The sequence below is a fragment of the Takifugu flavidus genome, chromosome 3 (genome assembly GCF_003711565.1).
Source record: "Takifugu flavidus isolate HTHZ2018 chromosome 3, ASM371156v2, whole genome shotgun sequence".
NCBI classification, from domain to species: Eukaryota; Metazoa; Chordata; class Actinopteri; order Tetraodontiformes; family Tetraodontidae; genus Takifugu; species Takifugu flavidus.
Window position 1 is genome coordinate 16048177 of NC_079522.1, and position 26033 is coordinate 16074209.

Here is a 26033-nt window from a genome sequence, read left to right on the forward strand (position 1 = left end):
TTTGACCGCGGTGAATAATTACAGGGATTGGCTTTCATTTTCACCGCCGCTCACTGGAGAAGGAAGTCACGCCGCCAATTCCCAACACCAGGCAGTTATGTGATTTGTGTGATTTCCCCTGAATGCATCCTGTCCTGTGAGCTTTCTCATATTCAATTGTTTTGATGGATCTTCTGAAATACAACCTTTTCCAATAAGGAAATACAGGCCACTCTTACCATCTTCTGTTTGTTTATTGGTATTTTTCACGAAATATCCTCTGAGTCCCTTAGTTATTTTGGGGTTTTTGTTGTTTTTTTCCATAAAAATGTGTTTTTCGGGGCTTTCTGCCACACTCTCCAAGGACGTGGCTCGTTTTTAACAAGCAACATGGCTTTTCAAAAGAAATAATGCATGTTTCAGACATCAGTGGTCTTGATTAGAAGCAGCTATACCTCCAGGAAGCACACAAAAGCCAAGTTTGAGTTGATCTTTGAACGAGCAAGATAGAATTTCAGCGGAGATGCTGATTCCAGATATGGTGGCTGCAGCACCTCTGAAAAGCTGCTTAGGAAAAGTCTTCATCAGAGTGAGATCAAAAATCAAATTAGCATCCAGCAGGGCTCCTGCATTGATTTGGCATACATCCATGGATGGATGGATGGATAGATGGATAGTTATTGTAGTGCTTTTGGTTTTTTACCACAAAGAAATATCATTGGATCAAACCTACTTATATTTAAATGCATTTATTTTTCAAAACATAGATTTACGCCTTAAAGCCCTGCAGAAATTGGGTTGCTTTACAGCTCAGTTCTAGAAGTAAAATAGTGTAGCCCAGTTGGTAATCATATATTTATGCAGTCACTGGCCACTGTTTGGAAGAATTCTATACCATCCACTGAGCGTACATGTGGAGAGCTTGCTGCAGTCAGCACCCTCTTTCATCCCCCCATCTATGTTGATTCATAAAATGAAATATGGAGAAACTAGGATGACCTTCCTCACTGGTAGTCTGCCACTCTGCTTTTTCCTACTCTAGCCATACTATTCCTTACTGTAGCAATTAAATGTATTCCTGTATACAAATACACAGCGGGAATAAGGCTCCATTTTAAAACAGATAACTGCCAATCTTTCTTCACAGACATCCCTAAAGACGCCCGAACCAACTTTTCCAGACACCGCGTGTCCCCATTTCCTCTTTCCGTCCTTAATCACGGTCTGTTGAATGAGAGAGGCCGTCAGAGACGGCACTCGTCCTGACCTGTTTCCATTTCAACACCCCCACAGCCACCACGGATTGTTTGGCAGAACCACGTTTTCCTTCGGCGCTGCAGTTTTTAACCATCATGGACGCTGTCTTCTAAATCCAACAGTTGTTCTCATAGTGTGGAAGTTGTTGGCTGAATGGAAGTAAGGCCCGTTCTCCCTGAAAGGACAAACAGAAGCACTTCTTTTAAGGGAGGTCACATTTAGAATTTACAGTGGTATTTTCTCCTTTCTTGAATTGTACATTAAATAGAAGAGTGCTGAAAATATTTCCTACAAATAAGTGCTTGATAGCGGCCCCAGAAGACTGGATTCTTCTGACAGCAGCACAATACATCCCAAATATCCTGTGCACCGTGTAATTCCAGCAGATGATCCCCGTATTGTTCCTTTTGTAGTGTGTTTTTTCATAGTAATTCAACCTCATTTTGATTACCAAGAGACTTCATATATTATCTCCTGAACTCTATTTGACAAAGTGAATTTGCGGCTTATCACGAATCGCTGTCCATTTGTCTCCGCTGCCCCAAGGAAGCCAGTTAGTTTTTCGAAACTTAACGCTCCATGACAGCTGCTGAATGCTTTCGCCTCTGCACAGTTCAGGAACTGCTTTCGGCTTCGCTCCAGTTTACAGGCATTTTCCAACTTATACAGCATATTGTCACCTTTGGAATCTTCCTTTATATTGTGTCTGATTCAGTTTACTGGCAAATCTTCTAATATGCCAGAGCTCAACATTTTTACTCTGCAGTTCTGTGCTGAGCATCCTTGGGAAATAAAAAAATTACCTCAGGTTTTAAGTTTGAGTTCAATAATTTTTAAAATCACAAACTCTCGAAGCTTTTTTGACGCACTATTCAGCCGTTGTTTAGGTCTCATGGAAAACTTTGATATTTGTACAGGCTTCAAGAGGATATAAATGAGCATTTATTGGCTGTTATAATGTTATAGTGGACCACTGAGGTTTACTGCAGCTGCATAATGGGACAGTGTAAAAGAGTTTCCATTATTTGAATAATCATATTATTTTTCCCCACTGCTAGTCTCAAATGTAATTCAAAATGACATTATTTGTTATTTATTGCCTCATTTGTGCTTATTGCCACTGTTTGTTTTCTGGAAGATGAGAACGATATTTGGTTTTATGAAATGAAGAACCTCCCTCTAAAAGACATATTCAGGTTATAGAAACGGAAAACAAAGATTTGTGTGTGTGTGTGTGTTGCACTAATAAGGTTTGGGGCTGCAGTTGCTCTGGAAGGCTTAGTAAAGCGTGCACTTTTGGTACATTTTTCCTTTAATAATCTCAACTTCACACACACACACACACACAGCTTATACGTTCTTTTTAATGTATGTCTGCTGAAGTGGTCCTTAATGAGGTGTGAACTGAAGACCGCAGCACTCTCTACTCCCCCCCCCCCCCCCATCTCCCCTCTGTCTCATCCCCCCTGCGAGCGACAGGAAGAGGCACACGGAGTGACAAAGATGCATGGCGTGCAGCAAGCTGGCAGGGGTGGGAGAGAAGGCAATGGCGGAGTTAATAGGAGAGAACGGCTCTTTTTTCCCCTTATCTCGCCATCCATCATCATGTGATCACAGCCAGATCCCCGCTCCAAGCCTGTGAACGGCACTTTTAAGATTTTTTTATTTTTTTTTTCCTGAGCTGATGTACCGGTGTCGGCTGTTTCGGTGTTTACATGCACAGGAATGTGTGCGTGCAGCGTGCCCGTGCACGGCGCGCGTTTGTGTGGAGCGAAGCAGGTCAAGCTGGATGTGTTGCTAGCCCAGGAGCGGAAAAAGCCTGCCCACTCCCACTCATAATAACCCGCCACATAATTATCATTTTGTTGTTGAATGCGCGCCAGCTTTACTCGTGCGTCTCAGTGTGTGTCTGTCTGTGAATGCGTGTGTTTGTTTGCATGCCTCCCAGGGATCCCAGACGAGCGGCGCATCAGCAGCGTGCCCTTGATTTGGATGAAGGGCAGCACTGCCGCTCGCAATGAAACATCCTTCTCCTACTTTGTTACCTTAAGCTGTAAAATGAGCTTATTAAAATGTGTTCCAGAACTTTGATTACCTTCCAGCGTTGGGATTTCACCTTCAGCTGGATGAGCACAAGCCGGGAATCATGTTTGAATGAGAGCCACTTCAATATCTGTTTAGACATAGAAAAAGAAATACTCATCTTTTAATCAAAACAGAAGGTTACAGCAGTGATGAGTCATGTACCCGACCTTAGACCGGGTGTCGGCTCAGATGAAGTTCTGGTGCTGAGAACTTTCACACAAGGGATGAAACCAGCACCACACACAGGTGCTGACGGCTCCCAGTTGTTTTAATGGAAATTCCATGCTACTCATTAGTGTATTTTAATTTAAATATACTGTAAAGTAGCAGAAACACTGGCTCTGATGTCAGAAATGTAAATAAATACTGTATTTGTGTCAGCACGGTGATGTCATCTGAAGCCGCATTATGTATTTATATGGCCATACATTTCACATCTCTTATGGTGATAACATATGCAGTCTTTAATTAATCCAAACAATACTGTAAAATGATTAAAGACGCCAATATACAATGCAAACTGCTGTCTTTCAGACTTTGTAATGTGTCGGGTGGCAAACGTGATGAACTTGTCTGACAAGGAAACAAATATGTGTTGGGGTACAACATCGGAACTATTTTGACAAATCACACATTTTTCTATCTGCACCGCAACTATGCAGTTCCAGGGATGTGTGGGTTCTCCAGTGACACTGCAGTTTTACAGTGTCGGGTCAGTGCCGGAGCATAACTCACCCTTAATACTACACTTAATATGACGGTGGCTCTGGAGGTGACCATTATGAAGGTCAGCGGTTTGATCACAGCCCCAATCAAAGTGTCCTTGAATGAAATACCGAAGCTCAAATTGCTCCCCACGGCACCTGCTCCCCACACAATCTTTCTGTGTGTTCATTTGTCCTAAAGAGCAAGAGGCACCTCAGATTATGCAGTTTTAAAACATAGATGTTGGGTAACATTGAAACTTATTTTCTTTTCGTTGGAACACTGAGAACTTTTTCTAGTTTCATAAGTTTCCATTTAACTTTTTTGTCTGTGAAAGACTCGGTCAACCTTAGATCTCTTTGGTGCCCCTCTGTTCTCTGCTTTTTCTTCTGCAGCTCTTTGTTCTTTTGATTTAATACCATAAATGCTCACTTGGGCTTTTCTGTCAGTATATCTGTTTAGAGGGTATATAAAGAAGTGCTACAGTCTCTCATTTTAACCATCCTCTTTGAATACATTCCTTCATGTTACATCATGCTCATTTTTTTTTTTTTTTTTTTACACCAATTTTGACCAAAAGCTAAATAAAAATGGTAAAGCGTAATAACTGGTTCTGGTCTTGGGTTTTTAAATTTGCCATTTGGGGAATTATTCTGTTTGTATTTCAGGATCAAAAGAGTGTGTCTCTGTAATGTATACAGAGTTAAAATCCTCTTTGACAACCTAAGCATCAAGCTGAGTGCTCTTGTTTGATGCCTGTGGTCCAGCTGGATTTTCTTTTTAATGTTCCCATAAATTCACACAGTCACGTTCCTGCCTACTCTGCTATAGTCTCTACTCTGGTTCAGCATGAAAGACAACCCTGTTGAGGGGAGAAAACAGGCGTTTCCCATGAAACAAGCACATTTAATCAGAAAAGGTAATTAAGGTAATAAGATTTATTTCAAGCAGCATTTGCACATGCCAAGCACAGTGAACTTACCTCAATATGGTTCTCTCCTTTTCTCTTAGTTTGTAACTATGAGCTTGCTTTGGCCATTTCATTTTGCTTGCTGCTACTCTTTTTTTTTCCATTCCTTTAAATTCTCGGAGCACCTGTGGTCTTCCATCAAAAGAATAACAATCTTGTATAGACCCTTAAATCTGAATCAAGACTCTCAAGGTCATGTGACCAGAAACATGACAGCAGCTCAGCTCATGTTCATGTAAAAGAAGTGCTCAGCAGGGTTACAAAAGACATCCAAAATTGCCTTTGCGACCTTTGGTTTGACCGCGGTGAATAATTACAGAGGTCCAGGGCTTATTTACAATAATGTCGTCCACATCCATGAGGGAGAAACTTCAACTAGTTTTTCCCGATTCTGTCAACTTATCCCTCAGTAGTCAGGCTACAAATGTCGGGTGAATGTTTGGTTGAAGTTTAATTTGCATCCTGCATTGTTGACCCCAGGGCCACAGAAAATGAACCACTGATGAAATCCATAGCGACCGAGTTGAGGAAATATTCAGAGCATGTTGTTGATCCACTCTCGAGTGTGTTTTAGATCTTGTATGGTGTTTTTTAGCCATCTTACAAAGGTCGTGTGCTCGACATCACTGGCCATCCTGTGGGCTTTGAGTTAAGACATCGAAAACCTCTTGAGATGTGAACTTCTTGAGATGGGTGTGGTTTAAAGATGGTCAAGATACCATGAGCAGGAGCAAGCTCAGATTGAATTTGACAACAAAATAAAAACAATATTAAAGGTACCAATAAGGATTGATACAAATAATTAGTACTAAACAAGCCTCCTCCACCCAACCATTTCCAAGCACACACATGGAAAAACCTCGCTGATGCCTTTAAAGTAGAACCAATTAGGAAATCCTTATGAGGAGCCTCTAAATACACGTTGTGTGTGTGTGTGTGTGTGTGTGTGTGTGTGTGTGTGTGTGTGTGTGTGTGTGTGTGTGTGTGTGTGTTTTAAGAGTTTATATGGACGTTCCAACACATTCATGATGAGCATTTGGCTGAAATTTTCCATGTGTGTATCTGTATTGATCTATCTTCCAAGCTATATATATATATACATACACACACACACACATATAAATAAAATAGCTTACATTTTTCACTGTATATCGACCATGTGTGACTCAAAATGCAGCATCTCCTGCAGCAGCTCTTAACCTCACGCTGCAGCAGTGAATGATTTTTACCACGGGGCATGGTGTAGATTCAGGAGCGCTTGACTAGTTGCACAGCTGCTGTGTATACGGCGTTGCAGGCCAGGCTCCCATCACCATAATGCTCACGTTTACGGGGAAAGTGTAGCGTCAGTACCAGAGCAGCCGTTACGTTAAAAAACAGAAACACGTGCACTGTTTAAAGTGCAGTGGGGGGGTGATTTATCCAATACTTGTGATCACTCTAAATATTTCCATATACTGTTATTTATTTTTGGTGCCGCCTTTAGTTCATCTTGAATGGATTAATCATACAGTCCACAGGGGAAGAAAAGGTGTCCATTGTTTATGATTTTGTCTCTGTTTTTCATTCCACAGCTCCCCTGACAGACAAGCCGCCAAAAATCCTGTCACCTTCCGAGAGCCAAATGAGCATCATAGAACTGGCGATAGGTGAGTAAACTTGGTTCCCTTCAGCGTGTGGCCGCCTGCGGAGCGCGTCCGTGCCTCGTCTCTCCACTGTGGAAACAATTAGACGCGGCTGCGTCGTACTTGTCAGGGTGGACATGTCAGTTTTCTTCTTGCCTCTAATGAATCTTGTGTTGGGTTGTCTTTATGACCTCTGGCACCATTTGAAAGCAGCTTTTATTTGGCACATGCAAGTGTTCCAGAGTGTTTCCTTCTGTGCTAAGAAGTTAGTTCAGATATATTTTTTCTCTTATCTGGTGCTCGGCTGCTGGCAAATACATTTAAAATTCAGTATTTTCCAAAAATAAAGTGACAATAATGAGTCTCGCATCCCCGAGTTCATAAAACACCCTGTGTTCTTTCTTTTTCTCCTTGTTTCTAGAATTGTTTTTTAAAAGCAAACTCATATCACATCTTTAATTTTTGCAACTGCATATCTATTTGCTTGGGTTTTAAAGCTTTCTTGCACAGTTTATTTACCTTTTGTCAACCGTTGTCACCCATGCACTGTATATATTTTATACCTTCAGCATCACATTGTCTCTACTGCCAGATAACTAAAAGGACACATCCTTTTATTCTATAAAGAACTAAAATATGGCAAAAATCTACATTCACACCATTAATTCAAACATATCCTGTTTAATAACCATGTTCCATCAGTGTCATTAAAGATATTTGCTCTGCTCTCTGCACTACTGGCTACCAGTTTTGGATTAAATATGAACACAGAGGGACCTCTGATAATCATCAGTCGTGTGGATTTAGCTGCTGAGGTGTGCAAAGATAAAGTGACATCACACAGGAATGCAGCAGGGCAGGAAAAGACACCGTTCCACATCACGTCATAACTCAGTCGAAAAATCTCCATCTCACAGACTGTCACTTATTTTCAGGAATCGGGGATTATGTTTCCTTCGTGATTTCAGCATGGGTTCTGCCCTTTTGTGAACAGGGCTCATAGTTTTGTCAAAGTCTTTTGGAGCACGTGTGTGGAGAGGATCGTGCCTCTTCTTTTGCTAGGCTACGGGGGTGCTTTTTAATTGGAATGGTTGTAATTTGTCATCTTTTGCACCATGCCTTGTGATTGTTCAAGAGTAATGACTCTTTGTTGCTCCCAGGAAACCGCACAATCGTCGCGCTTGTTACCTTTGAGTCGACGTTTGCCTGCCTTCAAATGGGAGTCGGAAACCAGGGGGTTTCATTTGCCTTGCCAGCCTTTGATTCACCAGGGCTCATGGGAAAATTACAGCTCCGTGCCTTATTGGGCAGGAACTCAGCTGTCGATGGAATGGAAAATGGGTCATCATGAAGCCTCCCGTTGAAGTAAATTTGTCATGGACAGATTTGCTTCAATTGTGGAAGAGGTAAAAGGTGGCAATTAGAAAATTGTCACAAATCACTGTAGCTTTAAATTGATGATGGATGAAAGCCTCTCTGGGTTATCGGCTGATCAAGTGTTTAGTGTGGTGAGTTTGTGCACCCATTACCTCAACGCTGGGTCAACGGGCAATTATTATGCCTGAAGTGCAATAGCTGATCTTCCTTGTTCGGGTTTTGACTTCCATGTTCTTTTTTCGGCACTGTTGGGCATAGACCTTGAACCGTCTTCCCCCATAACCCTCCCTCCACCTCTGCAGCCACTGATTTGCCATTGTGTGCATTCCTACACCTCCACGACCTTAACTCTCAGCCCTTACGAGATCCACTCATTTCAGCAGTCTGCAGCATTCCTTTTGCACTCCTGCTGGAATTTTAATAATCACCCGTCCATTTTCCATTACCAGTATGCAAGTGGAAGCATTAATGGCTCAGGATAAGAGGGTAGAGATGTGAGTGGTGAATGTAGAGGAACATTCCGAGAGCTCCAGATGAACAACGAGAATGCTGAAGCGGGTAAATGGACCTCCGTAGTTAATAACACCACTCACTGTTTTGCCTGCTAATGGGAATCGTTACATTTGATTAACGTTGACTTCTTTTTTTCTTTTCTTTTTTTATGTTGCACAAATGATCTCCTCGGCCCTCGTCGGGCATGGTTTTTCCACCGCAAGACGGGATGCAATTCACAATCCACCCTGTCAGTTCAATGCTGTGTAATATTGACTACAGTCAAAGGAGACTAACTGCAGAGCAAGTCTGCTTCTTGTACAGCGCTAATGCTCACAATTTGTAAACACTAAACCTTTTGACAACAGGTGATTCATTTCCGTGATGGATGAATGTTTTTTTTCCCCCGGTGTTGAGCAAATGCATCCAAACCAGCAACCTCCCATTTCCGGGCCAGGCTCTGTTTGTTACAAAGTTGTTTTTTTATGCAGGGCTGACGTGCCGCTCGCTGGGCGAGATTAGAGTTACGGCCATCGTTGCACTGTTTGTTCTGGGTACATCGAGGAAGTTTCCCATATGATCCTGATTGGCTATTAAAAGTTAAAGCACCTTCAGCTGCCTCCTTCCTCAGTATATGGCACCCCCGTCCCCCCGACACCTGGCACTACGACACTGCAGCAGGCTCTCTGGAATTGCAGCGTTTTTGTCAGAGCCTCCGCTCTAAATTGCTCCGCAATTCTCTCATAAGCCTTCACATTAATACTTTAAGCAGCTGCACATTATCTTTGTCATGCTGTTATCCATCATTATCCTGCAATATTCGACACATACCTGAAGTTTTTGGGGTGATTAGATGTGTTTGGTTTGAGTCTTTTTTTGGCTCTAAAAGTGATTTATCTTTCTTTCCTCATATCTTTTAGGATCCTTTTCAGTTTCACTTTTTCTGACAGCTATGTTCCGTAGCTTGTCAACAGACTAACATTAAATAGGTCCATTTCATTTCAAATGGAATTACCGGTAGTTCTGCAGCATATGACACAAGTGTAATTCATTGATCCCCCTCTTCCTGTGTGCAATCACTTGGGAGGCAACAATCATTTCGAGTTTTGGTTGGAATAAATTCAAGCTTCATTCAACAATGTTATGAAAGTGCAGTGCTAAAGGTAGTATTTCCAATGGTAGCATTAGCAACCGAGGTAATACATATATTCCCAATGACGGGTTCATGGAGTCACAAGTTCTTCAGCTACCTGCATAAGATGTTCTCAGTCCCAGTGCCGCTCATTGTTTATTTCGGCCTCCACATCCATCTCTCTCCTCCGCAGCTGCGCCGCCTCGTTTGTTTGTAGTTGAATAATAACAGTGTAAACTGGATATTGCTTTTCACTCACTCATCAAAGGAGGCTGTGTTGTGTTTTGATATGAACAGAGGACACCTCAGAACAAAACCATCATTATCCGCAATTGACTTGTGGCTGGCAGCCACACCACATCATAATATTCAATCTTTAGTAATAATGATGTTTGGGGATTTTTGCTGGCGATCATGTTGCCCTGGCAACATTTCCTCACCTTCTCACATTAAATGCAAATGCCTGTGGTGACATATTGAATCTTTATGTAACGTTGCATCGTTATTTACGTCCTGAGCACTTTTAGAAACAGTAGGAGGGATGTGAACACTGGCTGACGCTAACAGATGATTTTGAAATTGAATAACCTTTACTTGACTCCACCAATCATGTGCTGATCATCCCATTATCACTAAACACCTTCCTTCCTGTTACTATATAGATCCTCTCCTCTGATGATGTGGTGTTAGCTGTCGTCCCACATTGATTCAGGCGCCGTTCAGAACATGTAATGATTTTGTATTGACGTGTCAGGTTTTTCGCTCATAATCTGATGTGGTGTGAGAGCACCGCGTGCTATGCCAGATATACGCGATGGATCCTGTTCAAGGTAAATACCAAGAGTCCTGGACAAAGCACGGAAATGTCAAAAGGTCAGGGAGGCATGATGATCATGAGGTCACTTTTATTGAATGCATTGTCTTCATACATCACCTATCTGTTGTGAGAAGTTGAAACGCAGGTAAATGAAATGGACGATTTTCTTTTCAAAAACGGCATCAAATATTTCCAAAACAGAAATTTTAAATTTGTCCTTGGAATCTCAAAATGTAATGCCAGTAGGCAACCTACACATTGCATACAACATTGGATTTTATTGTCACATTCAAATACACTTCCCAGAAATACTATACCTATAAGTGGTCTGTTACTCTGATGGCATAAAACATCTTTTCATTATGATTTTGAGTTCATGCTAACAATTATTTTTTTAATATATGGCCATGATGAAACTTCAAGAGATCTCTATTTTATATTTTGTACCATTAGGAAACTGGCATCAATATCAGTAAATCTGAAGGCACTCCTGGTTGTGCATCAGTAAAGCAGCTGTTGACTTTCACTTCAAATTAGATACTTATCTAAACAATTTTCAGCATACTCTTACCCATTTTTGTGTGACTTCTTACATATTTGTTTATAATTGGACTTGATTAAACCAAAAGATATTTTAAAAAGCAGTAGTTCGCCATCTTGGTCTGATGAGCACCCATACAAAATACCCTGAAACAGTCAGTCAGTCATGCACGCCTCATTCATCACTCTAAATGCCCAAGGCTTAGCAAAGCTAGTGGCAGAGGTTAAGAGACCGTGAAATCAATATGACATCATTTTTCTCAATCAGGACATTGTTTGCTTTAATCCTGTGTGCATTTCTGGTAAGTCCCAGTTGAGTGGAGGCCATAGAGGTAAGGGAACATATAGTGAGAGGCAGGTAATGAGAATGAGAGAAATGGTGAGACTGGACAAAACAGTCAGAGATTATTTAAGATGATGTAAAATGGTGTTTTAGCCAGAGTTTTTACAGGTGAAAGTGGATGCAAGATGGCATCCCTGTCCTAAAAAGTGAATATTCCCTGCAACATGGAGGGACTGTAGTAATCAGAAGGGAGTCTTTCCGAACTTTTGAATTTTTAATGGTGTATTTGCTAAAAGTAGCGTGCCGAGTTTGTCCCATTGTACCACAGGAGAATGGTCCATGGGTTAATTGATGCACTGTTGCCACAAGGCCAATAGCTCGGCCCCTTGTTTAGATGTTGATTGAACGCTGCAAAAAAAAAGAAAAAAATCTATATGTTCCATCATAACCATTTTCTGCTCCGTTTGCTTTGAGTAGCTCTCACCTGCAGCCTTGTACCGGTCTCTCCAAGTAAGAGGAACAACAGCCAAAGGCTTTTGCTGTGCCGTGCAGAAAATATCTTCAAGAGCTGTCGAGGGCACCTGATTCTTTGGACACGGAAATTATTCTGGCACCTATTGTCCATCTGGGTTTGGTTTACCTACTTCTTTAGGAAGTAAGGAATTCCTGCATTCTACCTGTACAGATAATGGTAATCCTCCATTAACCCCTGCATTAATAGGCCAATTGTATTTTATTTATATGCCAAAAATTAACTAATGTTCATGGTATTGCTTTCAAAACCATGAAAATGCAGGTCAGTGGTCCTGCTTGTGTTTTCTGCCTTTGAATTACACTAATTTTCAGCTGAAACAACAGTTAATGGCAGTTGTTGGGGCATGCAGGACCCCCTTTCTCCGCACAGAAAACCCCTTCAGTCCCTTGTTCGGAGTATTGTAAAAGCTAAAGGTTTCCGGAGTTGTTAGATTTCGACTTACTTCGCATCCATTTTTTCCCTCCACCTCCCATTTTTGCTGATTCCAAGGCACGTTTATACAATCCCCCTGTGCGATTGCTGAGCTGTGTTGGAATTCCACTCCTGTCAAGTATCATCGGTGTCTGGTGCAGCCCATCTGATGGTAAACCTGATTGGAGCACAAGTGCGAGGCCTCCTGACAGCAGGAATACTCACTCGGAGGCTTGTTCAGCCGTGTATGACAGCACATTACCCCAGAGCCACGTGCTGGAAAATTGAACTCACCTTTTAATATTGCATTTAAGCCCATTGATTTTTTTTATTATTATTATTATTACAGCCGTTAGATTAACCTTCAGTTTAACCTGAACCATGGATGTCTTTTAAGAGCCATTATTCAGAGACGTCAGCATGCAAGTGAAGGTAGACATCCGTTTGCTTTTAGAAAATCCAGGAAAATCGCACTGCGTTGGCTTCAGCTGCTCTTTGTTCCGTCATGGTTTCTTCTCTTTTTCTCCTCCATGTGTGCCATTTGTTCAGCCTTGAATGGAGGCAGTGGGGCACGTGTTTGGTTTGAACTAACGAACAGCCTCCTCAATAAAAGCCCACAGCCAAAATGCAAACCCCTGCAAACTTCCTCCTCCCGGTTTCCATGGCAGCTCACACATTTCCTGGTTGAACTAATTGCCCTTGAATTTTTTTTTTTTTTCCTTTTCATTTTTGTCCCCAGCCAAACAGGTGGCTTTATTGGTTTCCTTCTGGCTGCATTTGACTGACTGCATTTCTAGGTTGGACAGAGATGACAGGATGTCCTTTCTGCCTGGAGCATGACCTTGGGTTGGCCACACTGTCCCTGGCCTCTCATCGGTCTTTTGGCCGACTTCTGATTGCGTGCATGCGTATTTGCGTGTGTGGCAGAGGCAGTGTGGACCTCTGATGTGGAGCCAGGAAGCTGGAGGTCCAGAGATACAGCCAGATTGTGTTAACAATCTTTGGCAAGTGACACTTCAGGGCAAGCAACAGTAGATCTAGGATGAGACCACAAAATTCTAGTTTCTTATTTCCCCCAAATTCTAAAATGTGGTCCTCCTTTATGCTACATCACTCTGATTTTACAAACACCAGAATAAGCTAAGGGACTGGATGCAAACTTTTTTACTCATTGGCTGAAGGATTTGCAATCAGATTACTATCGGTCCCTTAAAAAGTGGGAGGCACATGTTAAAACTGTTTTATTCCCACACCTTTCACCTGATTTTGATGTGAATACCCTCAAACTGCAGTTGTAACATGACTTGTTTGTGTCATGTCAAATCCATTTCAGAGGTATGTAGAGCCAAAAAGATGAGAATTGTGTTGATGTCCCAAGATTTATGGACCTGATTGTATCTGCTACAATCAATATCTTTTGTGATTAGAAAGCTTGCATCTCTAATTCCAGTTTTACTTGTGAGGAATTGGAACGCTCATTCAAATATGTTCAACATTTCCACCATTCAACGCGACTAAAAATGCCAATCATTGTTTTTGCGTTGGATCATCTAAACGTATACACGTTGCTGGAAAAGCATTCCAGCATGCCCTACTGGCCACCACCTTCCTTTCCCAGCATCCCATCATCAGTGACAAAAATGATCATTTAGAATCAGAAGCATTCCTGTTGAGATGTAAATACTGTGCAGAGTGCAAGTTCTTTCAAGGGCACATGTGTTGTTATCCTAGAGCGTCTTGGGCGGGTCGAGCCGCCACATAATGGATTTTGTTCCATGTCGTCATCATTTGCACTGAAATGGTTCTTCTTGGTTGTCAAGGGTTCATCAACAGCAGTCCTCATCATTCCAGCGCCGGTCACTACAGAAGCAAAGATTCCACCGATGATTGTGATATTTGAGTGACGCTGGTGCTTTATTTTGAAAAGTTGGAGTGCATTTGCTTTGAAAAAACAGCACTGGTTCAAAGTAGACATCAGAGGATGGTTGTCCTTAAGAACATCCCTCGTGAATATGCTTATGACTGCCTGTGGGCCAATATGTAGCTACGACATTAGCACGGCATTAGTAGTACAGCCTGTAGAGGTTAAGCAATTCATACAGATAGTAATTCTATGGAAGATTAAATTAAAGTAAAATAAACATGAATTGGAGAACATTCAAATTGATTCTGCTTGTGTATTTTGTGGTGATCAACAGCAGCTGTGTGGGGAAATCAGACATCAGTAGAAACTAGAAAACATTCTTTAGTCTAAAATTCTCAGAACAATGGTACCAAGATATTCAAAAAATGGTTTCTTGTGAAAATGTTTCCGACCTGGATTAAGTGCCGTGCCAGCTGTCTTGACAGCACTCGAGTTTAATCTCTTAAAGTCGCTCAGACTAACCATAACACGGAATCTTCTTCTCACTAGAGCAAACACACACCACGCTGTTCACCATCCCTGCCAAGCACATATCTGATAGGTGATACAGCACATCTTTCTGAGCAGCGACACACTATTGATACTGATTTTTTTTTTTTTTTTCTTCTTTTTATGAGGACTCATATCTTTTGATCTTTTTTTGAGGATCATCTTTCTCAGTTGGGTGAAATGGAGCTTTATGAAGATTTTAGTCCTCCTTTGATGTTGTCCCTTAGCAACAGGATTAATTCTGTTTTTTTTTTTCCTTTTATTTGTGTTTCATTTTCTTTATATTTCTGCATTCTTCTTCCTTATTAAAAATTGTTTTAATGATGATTGTTGAACATTTCCAAGCCAAAACAAGAAATGACCTGGGCGATCCATCGTCACTTAATGAAAGTCGTCAATAATAAAATCAACCTTAATTATCACCCTATACTGAGCACAAACATTGCCTTTAGCTGGATTAGCTCATTCTGTTAACAGTGCAACTGTAAATTCAACAAAGTCATCAAGACTAGCTGGTTTAATACATTTCCCCTTGTCTTCCTGGGGAAAAAACCCTATTTCAAACAGATGCTTGAAGTTGTTAATCGGATCCATGATCTTGTAGTAGACTCCACCAGAGCAGTATTTAAAGAGATGCAAAGGCAGATTTTCAGCTATAGCCGCTTGTCTGAAAGGGATTTTGATTTAGGAGTAACAGCACATACCAACGTGGTGCTGTTGTGGTTCGTACTTGCGTTGCCAAGAGCCGTACTTTTGAAAAGCCACAAGGCAGTTCTGACTCCACCTGTGTGGAATGAGCCTGTCATTGACCAATGAAACACAGTTATGTTCCTTTGTCACTGTTGCTACGAAAATACGGCTCTCTCGGCAAATGGCAAGCACTGTCAGCGTTGCTAAGATACGCCCACGATGCTAATTTCAGGGACGCTGACAAATGTCACTACCCAGCAAGAAGGGTGGCGAAAAAAAAGTGCTCACAGAAGTGTAGAAAACAGGAATAGCAGGAAAACCTGAGAGATAATTGATACAAAGCCAACTGCAAATGTCTCCATTTCAGGAAGAATGACTGAGGTTAACAAGCATCAGGAGGCAACACAGGAGCACAGAGAAGCTACAGCGGAGGCAGGATGCTCTTTCACAGTTTGTCTGCCAGGTATCTCCGAAGGTTGATACAGCATCTATAAATAATCAAAACGAGCTTATTAAAGCTCAGATCTGGCTAGATCGGCAAGCAGTGACAGGGAAGTGATCTGAAAACATAATTCTGTTCATTCGCATCACATTCACTGCTCCCCCCTCATAAACTGTGATTTTCTGTATAAATTCAACTTATTTAAGGTTTATTCTGAGTTAGTAAATATATATATATATATATATATTATTGCTTTAAATAAAATCATTGATTTTTTTAATGTTACATATTTATACTACCCCCGGCCCAGCACCCACGGTCCCTTATTTTCATTTCAAAAAGGTGGTAAACCTAGTTTATACTCTTGCCTCACTGCATTCTAGATTTGAATCCCCCGGGAGTGAGGGCTTTTCTATATTAATATACCTTCTCCACCCTGCCCACGTGGGTTCTCTCCGGATTCTCCGCTTCCTCCCACACTCCAAAAACATGCATTTGTGGGATGGATGAAGAGGCAACTCTTAATCGACAATAGGTGTAAATGTGATTGTGAATAGTTTTTTTGTGTTGCTCTGCGATGAACTGGCAACATGTCGGGTCTCTCTCCATCTGCTACCCAGTGGAGGAAAAACAGGAGAAAATGGATGGATGGGTAAATGGGTAATCATCCGGCAGCTCAATTTGCTGGTTTTCGCTGCTCTGCCATTAATGATGTGCTTGTTATAAGTAGAAAGTGTAATTCCTAATCTAAAAGTTTTTAAAAAAATCCAAAACAAATACATTTTTAAAAGAAACCTCATCTGTCACCATTACACATGCATGTATTTGGCTGCTGGGCTGTCACAGAATCCGTGAGCTCCATATAAAATACCAAGCAATGAGGAGAGAGAGTCAATGCAGAGGAGCCCAATCACCAGAACCAAGGCTCTGTTTGTTGCCAGAGGGTGCTTTTTTCCCTCCATCCCTTCCCCTAACAGCAGCTGAGAAGAGAAAATTGAACATTTTAGGCATGCTCATCTTCTCAGCACCACATGCACATTTTCTGGGTAATGAAGACCTTCCAACTTTCCCAAATTCCAACAGTTTTCTGCTGCTGCCACTTGGGGCTGTCAAAGTGCAACACAGTTCAGTTTTACTTTCAAAAAAAGTGTGAAAGCGGCGCTTGAGCTTCAAAGTTACACCAACAAAATGTCTTAAGTTTAGTTTCCTTGGCAGCTACAAGCAGAACTTGGCCGAGTCGTCTTTGTTGTGGTCGAGCTTCCGCACTGACAAACAGATTTTCAAATTGAAAGTGGCACCAGTGTCTCATAAATAAATCAAACTCGGAGGGAAAAAGTTGGATCGTGTGCCCAACACAGGGGAAATCAAGTTTCAAATGACATTTATGCCTAAATATTAGCTCCCAGTGCAGCTGTAGTTCGTTTACCAAATCAATAAACTGGCCCCACTCATTGGTACGTAGGGCTGATAAGGAAGAACGTTTCAGGATAAAGCTGAATAGAAACGCTGATTTTGCACAATAAAGCTCCTGAGGCCTTGAACTGCTGCAGAGCTCTCTTTCACTCTCTCTCTCCCTCCCCTCTCTCCCTTTCTCTCTCTCCTCCCTCTCCCTCCCCCTCTCTCTCTCCCCCTCTCCCTCCCTCTCTCCCTCCCCCTCTCTCTCCCCTTCTCTCTCCCTCCCCCCCTTCCTCTCTCCCTCCCTCTCTCTCCCTCCCCCTCTTCTCTCTCCCTCTCTCTCCCTCTCCCTCTCCCTCTCTTTCTCCCCTCCCTCTCCCTCCCCCTCTCTCTCTCTCCCTTCTCTCCCCCTCCCCCCTCTCCCCTCTCTCCCTCCCTCTTTCTCCCCTTCTCTCTCTCCTCCCCCCTTCTCTCTCCCCTCTCTCTCCCCTTCTCTCTCCCTCCCTCTCCCCCTCCCTCTCCCCTCTCTCTCCTCTCCCTCCCCCTCTCTCCCTTTCTCTCCCCCTCTCCCCTCTCTCTCTCTCCCCCTCCCCCCTCTCCTCTCTCTCTCCCCCTCTCCCTCCCTCTCCTCCCCTCTCTCCCTCCCCTCTCTCCTCCCCCTCTCTCTCTCTCTCCCTCCCCCTCTCCTCTCTCTCTCCCTCTCCCCTCTCTCCTCTCCCCTCTCTCTCCCCCTCCCCCCTCTCCTCCTCTCTCTCTCTCCTCTCTCTCCCCCTCCCCCTCTCTCTCCTCCCTCTCTCTCCCTCTCCCCCTCCCCTCTCTCCCCCTCTCTCCCTCCCCCTCTTCTCTCTCCCTCTCTCTCTCCCTCTCTCTCCCTTTCTCTCCCCCTCCCCTCTCCCCTCTCTCTCCCCCTCCTCCTCTCTCTCCCTCTCTCCCCCTCTCTCCCCTTCTCTCTCCCTCCCCCCTTCCTCTCTCCCTCTCTCCTCCCCCTCTCTCTCTCCCTCTCTCCCCCTCTCTCTCCCCCTCTCTCTCTCCCTCTCTCTCCCCCTCTCCCCTCTCTCTCCTCTCCCCTCTCTCTCCTCCCCCTCTCTCTCTCCCTCCCTCTCCCCTCTCTCTCTCCCTCCCCCTCTCTTTCTCTCCCCCTCCCTCTCTTTCTGTGTTTGTGTGAGAGGATTGTCCCAGTTTAGAAAAGCCAGAGCTGTGATTCATAAACTAATAAAACAGGAGGCAAAGGGGAGCCAGCGTGAGAGACTTCCTGCCAGCACCAGCATCTTTCTGATTTTTACATGTGTGTGTCTTCATCATGCACTTTCTATCTCCCAACTATGAAAAGGCGTTCATCTCCCGGATGCTCTGTGTGCTATTGTATCTGTAGCTAATGCTTCCATGCTGACAACAACGGCAGTGGGGCATCAAGTCCTCAGAGCCAGTGTTGATCAGGGTTTTGTCGTGTTTGTGATGTGGTCACACAATCAGCCAGATTACTGACACAATTCTGGCTGCAATTTTCAATTCATAGTACGTGTAACTCAAAGTAATTTAAAAGTCCCATCAGTCTTCCGTTTGCTGGAAGCACATCTCCCAGACAACCACCCCCTTCATTTTTTTTTATAGTGACATTCAAATAAGAATTATTGTTTCAATATTAAGAATAAACAAACTGTGATTAAATTTGGGCTGAAAAATGACTTTTATTAAGGGCAGTTTTTGTTGGCCAAAATGTAGAAAACATGAATACTGAGTGATGAGTGATGCAAAAATACATTTAGAATTCAAAGAGAATAAAAGCTTGTTTTTCCCATCAAGGCAGCAGAACCAAACAGTGTCTAACTAAAATCCACCTTTGTTTTTTTTTTTTACAATCCATGTTTTATATCTTTTTTTTTTCTGCATGAATTTCTACAAAGGTTTGAAAGGTTGTCTGTCATTGTTCAGCAGCAGTGTTGAGCCATGTGGTTCCTGTCAAAATAGAATCACCAGGATCAACAGGATCCAAAGCTTGCAAACAGTTAGCAATTAAAATGCATCATTATTCTTCTCATTTGAGGTTGAGTTTTTCAGAAATCGTTATTCTGAGTTTGCAGCAGTAGACAGCAGAATGGAGGTAGAACTTTTGAAAGAAGTCGCACCTCAGAACAGTTGAGAACAAGAATCTCAGCCAGTCAGTGCCTAGATCAAGAAAACTACACATAAGAATGCTTCAAATCTTCTAATGTGTCCTAGCCTACAGTTTATAATGTATACTGAGCCCTGCTGAGGTGCATCAGGACTCCTCTAGCATCACTTTTTGACAGGGGGCTGATCAATTATAAATAGAGGCATTTCAAATATATCCTGTGATTGTATTTAAGGATGACCAAGCTGGCAAAGGTACAGATAGGGTCAAGGCTGGCGCTGCTGAGCTCTAATTATTGGCAGATCGCTGAATCTTCGTCAGAGCCAGTATGACTGGGTCTGGGCGTTGAGGTGGGGTTTGGAGCACAATAGGGTATTTATTTTTAAAACATTTAATAAAGCCCTGGGGAAGAAGCTCAGGGCTTGTGGCTTCTTAACAGTGGTCTCAGACACATCTAAGAGAGTGGGGGGTTGAAAGCTAAAATGAGTCTATGCTTTGCTGTCTTTCGGCCCCAAGTCCAACAACAGGAGTGTCGGCAGCTGTTACGCTGTGTGATTCACTGGCTGGGCATAGCTGCCTCAACCAAACGTGCATAGGAGGATCCAGAATCCATCAAATCGGTTCAGATATGTAAAAATCTCCGCCACTCGGCACCAGTTTGTCCCACTTTCTACACCATTTGAAGCCCGTGCACAGCAACAGCCCAGTGTGCCATCCTCAGTTGGCCTTTGCGGGAGGAGAATAAAATGCCACGTACGCGCTCGGGTGAATTATTGAACAAGAGGTACAGGACCTCTGGGGTCAACCGGGAGACCTGGTTCCACATTGTGATATATGGATTGTTTTATTTTTTTCTCATGACGTTGATGCACAGCGTGTATTTAACATGTGCAGGTACTTGTGTTCAGTCCAACTCGGATAACCTTTTGCAGCTTAATATCTTTTGTCATATCCTGTAGTTTTTTGTTTTGTTTTTTTTAAATCAGACATAATATTCTGTTTTCAGGCTTTGAGATAAGGCGGGCCTGATGCAACCTTTGTCCCGCTCCACGCTGGGGCGACCCGTCGCCCGGGGCATTAGGCGTTTAGATTGTCTGTTCCATAAATGTGATTTGTTAGCACTACTTTGAGGTTGTTTTTTTATTTTGTTTTTTCAATATGGCACGAGCAACGGACCAAGGCAGTGATGTCATATTTACGTCAAGCATAACCCAGACACATACTTTCTACCACGCCTGAGTACCATAACTCACACAAAAGATACAAATAAAATGATACATTTGGCCATATTCATTGCATGTCAGGATGTTGTTGGTTGCAGGGTTGAACATGTGACACGTGTGTTTTTGGATTTGTGGGCTCTGCGCAGCAACATCCGCTTCTGATGCATTGTGCTTCACGCCTCATTGCTTTTGCTGATATTGAGCTTCAGGTGATTGATGTTGTAGCACCAAGCCCTCTATCAGTCACTCCATACGTTACCGTCCAGGCAGAGGAGGAAGGAAACCGTAGCTTGACTGGTGCACGGAAAACCTTTAAGGTGGGGAGTCAAATCCACCACAGTAGTTGCTGGTTAATAATCTCGGGCTGCGCTCGCCTTCAGGAACGTCGCTTTTTGTTGGTTCAGTTTTTAAAGAGAAGTGACAAATATGAAGTGTTTTTAAATCGTCAAGTGCACTTGGCCACTACTCCAACAGGAGCTGGTTTTAATTTTGTTTGCCCTCCTCCACACATCCTCCACTTTTAGTACCAGCTGAATAAATCGACGCAAAATTCGGCGTTCAAATTAAAAATACCTGATTATTGTCTGACCATCTTCGATCATAGAACTAAAATGTAAAGCAGCACGCCGTCCCACAGGTGAGGCGTTTATTTTTCTGTTTTTACCCTCTCCTTCCCGTGTTTCTGACACTTTGTGAAGGCAGCATGTCGGCCGACTGTTTGAAAGCCGAGCATCACACACACGATGATGGTCAGAGCCTGGCAGCGGGCTCGTCACGTGTTCTGACGGGCCGTCAGAACAGCTTTACCCACCGATGCTGCTCCCTGTTTTCTGAAGGTGGGTAATCATATCAGCTAAACATGACGGGAAAAGATGCAGCTGAGGCAGGGGTCTGTTACCAGGCGCATCTGTCTGCAACGGTTAGACATTCTTCTTCCCATCTACTGCCAGCAGAGCTGCTACAAAGGAATAAAACATCTCCTCTTGGGGGTGTACAAATCGAGGCCATGCATTGTATTATGCTCAAACGCTACGTCAGGTTTTTCTTCCTCTGTCCACAGATGTGTGTGACTCATTAGTTAAAAGGATGTTCCGACATGTTCCCCAAAGACGGCACACTAAACAGTTAAATTGGATCATGCCATCGCGGCGGGCATGCATCTGCGGGCTTCTGTCAGGCTTTCATCCCATCAGCTGCATCATATCCTCACATCGTTTTGTTTTTTCTCAGCATCTGTAATGCAGCATATCTACACTCATCCAGTGGTTTTCAGTCTGTCAGTGACTCTGCTCTCATCCCCGGCTGCCGGAGAGCACCAAACCATGCTAGCGCCTGCTTAGCCCTAAAGATGTGTGTGAGGGCCGTTACTGGGTCTGAAATTAAACTGTAGAGAAAGCTTGGAGCCCATGGTGTGACATGATAGCGTTTGGGGTATTTTTTACTTTGTTTTAAATTTGAGATCAGCTGCAGCACATTAATGAATCAAGCGCTAATGGGTCAAATCTTTATTGAGCTACAACACTTGGACCAATCCTATCAGAACAGCAGAAACCATGAAAATAAGACCATCATTTTCCTTTACCTGCTATGAGGGAGCAATCCCTTTATGTAATTGGCTTCACCTAAGACTTCACATGTCCTGTATATGAGGAGCTACACGATGGAAAAGGCTGCAGCACCAGTCTGCACGTGCACAAACCTTTTTCCAACGCAGCACTGATGTCGCACCATTCAGAGAAGCTCCACCTTCCCATCTATATGGATGAATTCCTCTCCTCTTTGAGAAGTTTCCTACATCAGGGCTGTCCCTGTTTATCTTTTCCCTCCATCACTGCTGCATCTGCAGAGATTGCCATTAAGATTTCTGCCCCTCGTTCTGCGCTCTTCCTCAGGTGAGGAATCTGAATGAAAGGACGCTTCTTCAAAGAGATGGCTCTGTTTTGGCTGACCGTCTAACATGGCTGCCAGCCTTTAGTGGTTTGTTCAGATTTATTTTTGGTCTCTCTTTTTGGAATGTAAGTTTTGCCTGTCCTACTTACTGCATTCCCCAAAGTGAACCCGAGGCCTTTTTCAGCCTGATCCAGATTTCGCTATCAGTCTGCTCACTGTTAGCTCTCCCTCTCTCCCTCTTTCCGTCTGGCTTCTCGGCCATCTGTTCCCGCTTGTGGCATCTTCTCTCCTCGCCATTTCAATACTCATTCCGACTCTCTCTGCATTTCACTCTTCTACTTCCTATTCTTTACCTTTCCATTTGCTTTCCACCCTGTTTGAATCCCCCCCTTGACAGATTGTGTGGCTCTGTTCTTAGACATCTTTGGTTCTTCTGGCACAGCTCAACAACCATCACTCTCTCTGTGTACCTGGGACGTAATTCCTCCCCGCTGTATACTTAAATTTTATGATTTGAGACATACTGAGTGAATATAGTGGTTATACCTACACTGGGGCAGGTTGTAATTTGCAGGTTACAAAGCTGATAAATTGCTTCCTGCTCTCTTATTATAGCAACGGTTCCCTCCCAACTTGCTAATGGGCAATAAATTTCAGTAATTATGCTGACCATGCATGCACACCTCTGACCGCAGTGCAATATTATGGTAATGTTCATATCTGTTTAATATTAAATGTATAGTTTAAATGCTGTGAAATATATATATATATTGATTGACAGAGGAAGGAATGTACATTAACTGGTCCCTTACAAACCTTATAGCCTCAGTGCTGCAGCAGCTGTTGCCATGGAGAAGCTTTTTTTCTTTTCCTTTTTTTTAACCGAAATACGGTCAGGGCCTGAAGCAGAAAGTGTGTGTCAGACTATATAAAAGCAAATAGGAGCAGAGTGCTTGAACATCTTTGTTTTTAGATAATCTGTATGTGTGCAGAAACGCGTGTGGGCATTAGAGACATCCCTACGCCCCACCCCACCCCAACTCATCCATTCGGTCCGTCCACGAGCAGCTGTGTAACATCTGCTGGATGCTATGCTGAGACTTTACACACAAACTAGATTAAATGTCCTGTTTATTGTGTCATTGTTAGCGGACTGTTAAAAAATAACGCTAATATATAAATAAATAGATGATCATTCAATAGATGTGATGTTTGTGGAAATAGCTTGTTCACATGTTCATTCGCCGTGCTCACGCTCCTCACAGCAGCCTGGAAGCAGCGAGTAACTGAAGTTAGCGCAGTTTACTGCAGCGCTCTCATCATCCAGTGTAAACAAGCGCCTCTCGTGAATATCTGCCAGAGCATATGGACAGAATATAATTGTTATTTCCCAGAATATTTATAAAGCATCTGTTAACTGCCATGTTTGGCCATCATTTAATAACCAGGCCAGTACGCACAGGCAGGAAAGGACATGGTTTCACACTCAGAAATGTCACGTTGGCCACACTTAACCTTGTTTTTGCTCTCCTGATTTAACTCTCACTCTGATTCTATTACTGGCAATGTGTCTCTTTACCAGCAAGAGGTAACCGTCAATTACACATTGTTTAAGTAAGTGAGGCACATGCACACACAATTTAATGGACGCACGTCCACTGGATTTAGACATTGCTTTCTTAATAGTCTCCATTTTGCCACACAGTGTGAGAGATAATGGTGTTCTGTGTTTATGCACAAAACTTTGCTGCAATTAAAGCCTGCGGCTAATCGGTGTGACTGCAGAGAACAATGCAGACAGCCTTTTTGTAACGCCTGGGTCATGAAACAATGTTGTGAAGACAAAGCAAACATTTCCAGTCTCGGTTAATGGTTTTGGCGCTGGGGCTCAGGATCGACGGCCAGCGTGTCCACAGAGAAAGAGTCTGGCTTACTGTAATTACACACATTAGAGGAAATATGTCTTCTTTTTCTGCCATGCAATCCTGCCTCGGGCTTTAAAAATGAGATTATCACACATGAAGTTCGTCCATGAAGGGGACCTCGTTCAGGTGATCAGAGTCATTTTTTTGTCCCTGACATGTCACTGACCTCGTAGCAAAGGTCTCAATCACTGTAATGGGCTGTTAGGTATCATTAGAGTCTCTATGACTTTACCTAAATCCTTGCCAAGGTTTTCCACTCAAGGCGTGTGGGCAGACACGCAAATCTAAGGACACGGAAGCGACAGATTAAGACCTGCGATTGAACAGTTCAAAGCATTCATCAGGCACCTTGCAGCAGATCCGTTACTGCAGCTTTAAAATGAAGACGAACAGAGTTAATTGGTGAATGGGGATGTTGAGGGGCTTGTTTTTTAAAGATTGATCCAGTCAATCCCGTTGCGCTGCGTAGCTCGACCTATTGGGACACCAAGGATTTAGCTGTCCAGCCCGTTAACCAGCTCTGTCCGACTTTATATTGTTTTAATGTCACCCTGCGGAGGCACTTCAATTTCCATCCTGCCAGCGTTTATGGAGTCACCTCACTTTCTGTGATTTAGGGCATTGTCCTGCATCCAGATCAGCAGCTGGCTCCACCTCCTGGGAGTCAAACCACAGGTCAGCAGCTTTGGCTCAAGGACATAACTCTCACTCTCTTTTGGGAAAAAAACAAAAACATGAACCTCAGAAACAAAGCGGTTTAAGTTGAGAACACTCAGTCTTTGAGCTGGTTAATTCATCTTATTTTCCCTCATAAACTTATGAGCAGTGGTGGGTTAACAGTTGCCCCCCCCCAACAAACATCAGATCCTCTAACACTGTCTCATTTCGTCTTTCAGTGCCGGCAGTCACGGCGGGCTTTGAGAACTAAATTATCTATAGCCACAGGTTAAGATTGACACAATCTGAAGGACTTTTCTATCGAACCGAGAAAAGAACTCAAGGACAGAAAATTCCGATTATCCCTCAGCAGCAGGGTTATAATCTTGCAGCCACGGGGCACAAAACTGCACGTTCACAATGTCTTCCAACAGCCTCCATCATTTACAGTTGAGTTACAGGAGAACCGGAATTCAGAGCGATAAACGGGGGATGTGCTTACAGTCTTCTGGGGCTGTTCCAACAAGTTTAGATATCAACGTGCGTGTGTGTGTACACACACACATATATATATATACAGTATATCCCCCCAGTTTTAGGAGAACTCTTCTCCAAAGTGCAGACAGACCGTAGGCTGATTTGAATTTCTAGGTTTAACTGGTTTTTGGTCATTGATGAGAGCTGATGTGATTCCACATGCGGTCAAAGCTCATAGCTCCAAGCCAAAATTGGACTTCTGTTGAACTGCAAGTGAACTTTCGTGCCTTCGCATATAGTCTGCAGCTCGTCCAACCCGAGCCGTGAAAATAGATGTTAGAATTGCAGTCAGCTAAATATGTCGGGGGTTTTTTTTGTTTGTTTTTTTTAGTTAGGATATTTTTTAGTTCGGATATTTTGCCCAGAACGAGACCCAATGGTCGAACCCATCTTTGCATGCAGTGACACACAATTAGCTCAGTTCAAACAGGAGCAAGGAACAGGTAAAGCCATGAGGCTCGTGCCGTTCATTAACAAACTACAAATAAAATTCATTGATTGGTTGCAGCAGGAGGTGGGCGGCATGGTGGTGTGGTGGTT

At 43.1% G+C, this 26033-nt stretch overlaps 1 protein-coding gene across 3 annotated transcripts in view; it reads left to right on the forward strand.

The window, feature by feature from the left end:
- Positions 1-26033, forward strand: part of LOC130522480 (interleukin-1 receptor accessory protein-like 1) — a 192308-nt gene that overhangs the window by 113034 nt on the left and 53241 nt on the right. For all 3 annotated transcript variants that reach the window (XM_057026918.1, XM_057026917.1, XM_057026919.1), the window contains one exon: positions 6571-6645. In XM_057026918.1, the coding sequence (XP_056882898.1) occupies positions 6571-6645 (75 nt within the window). The remainder of the gene's footprint in view (positions 1-6570; positions 6646-26033) is intronic.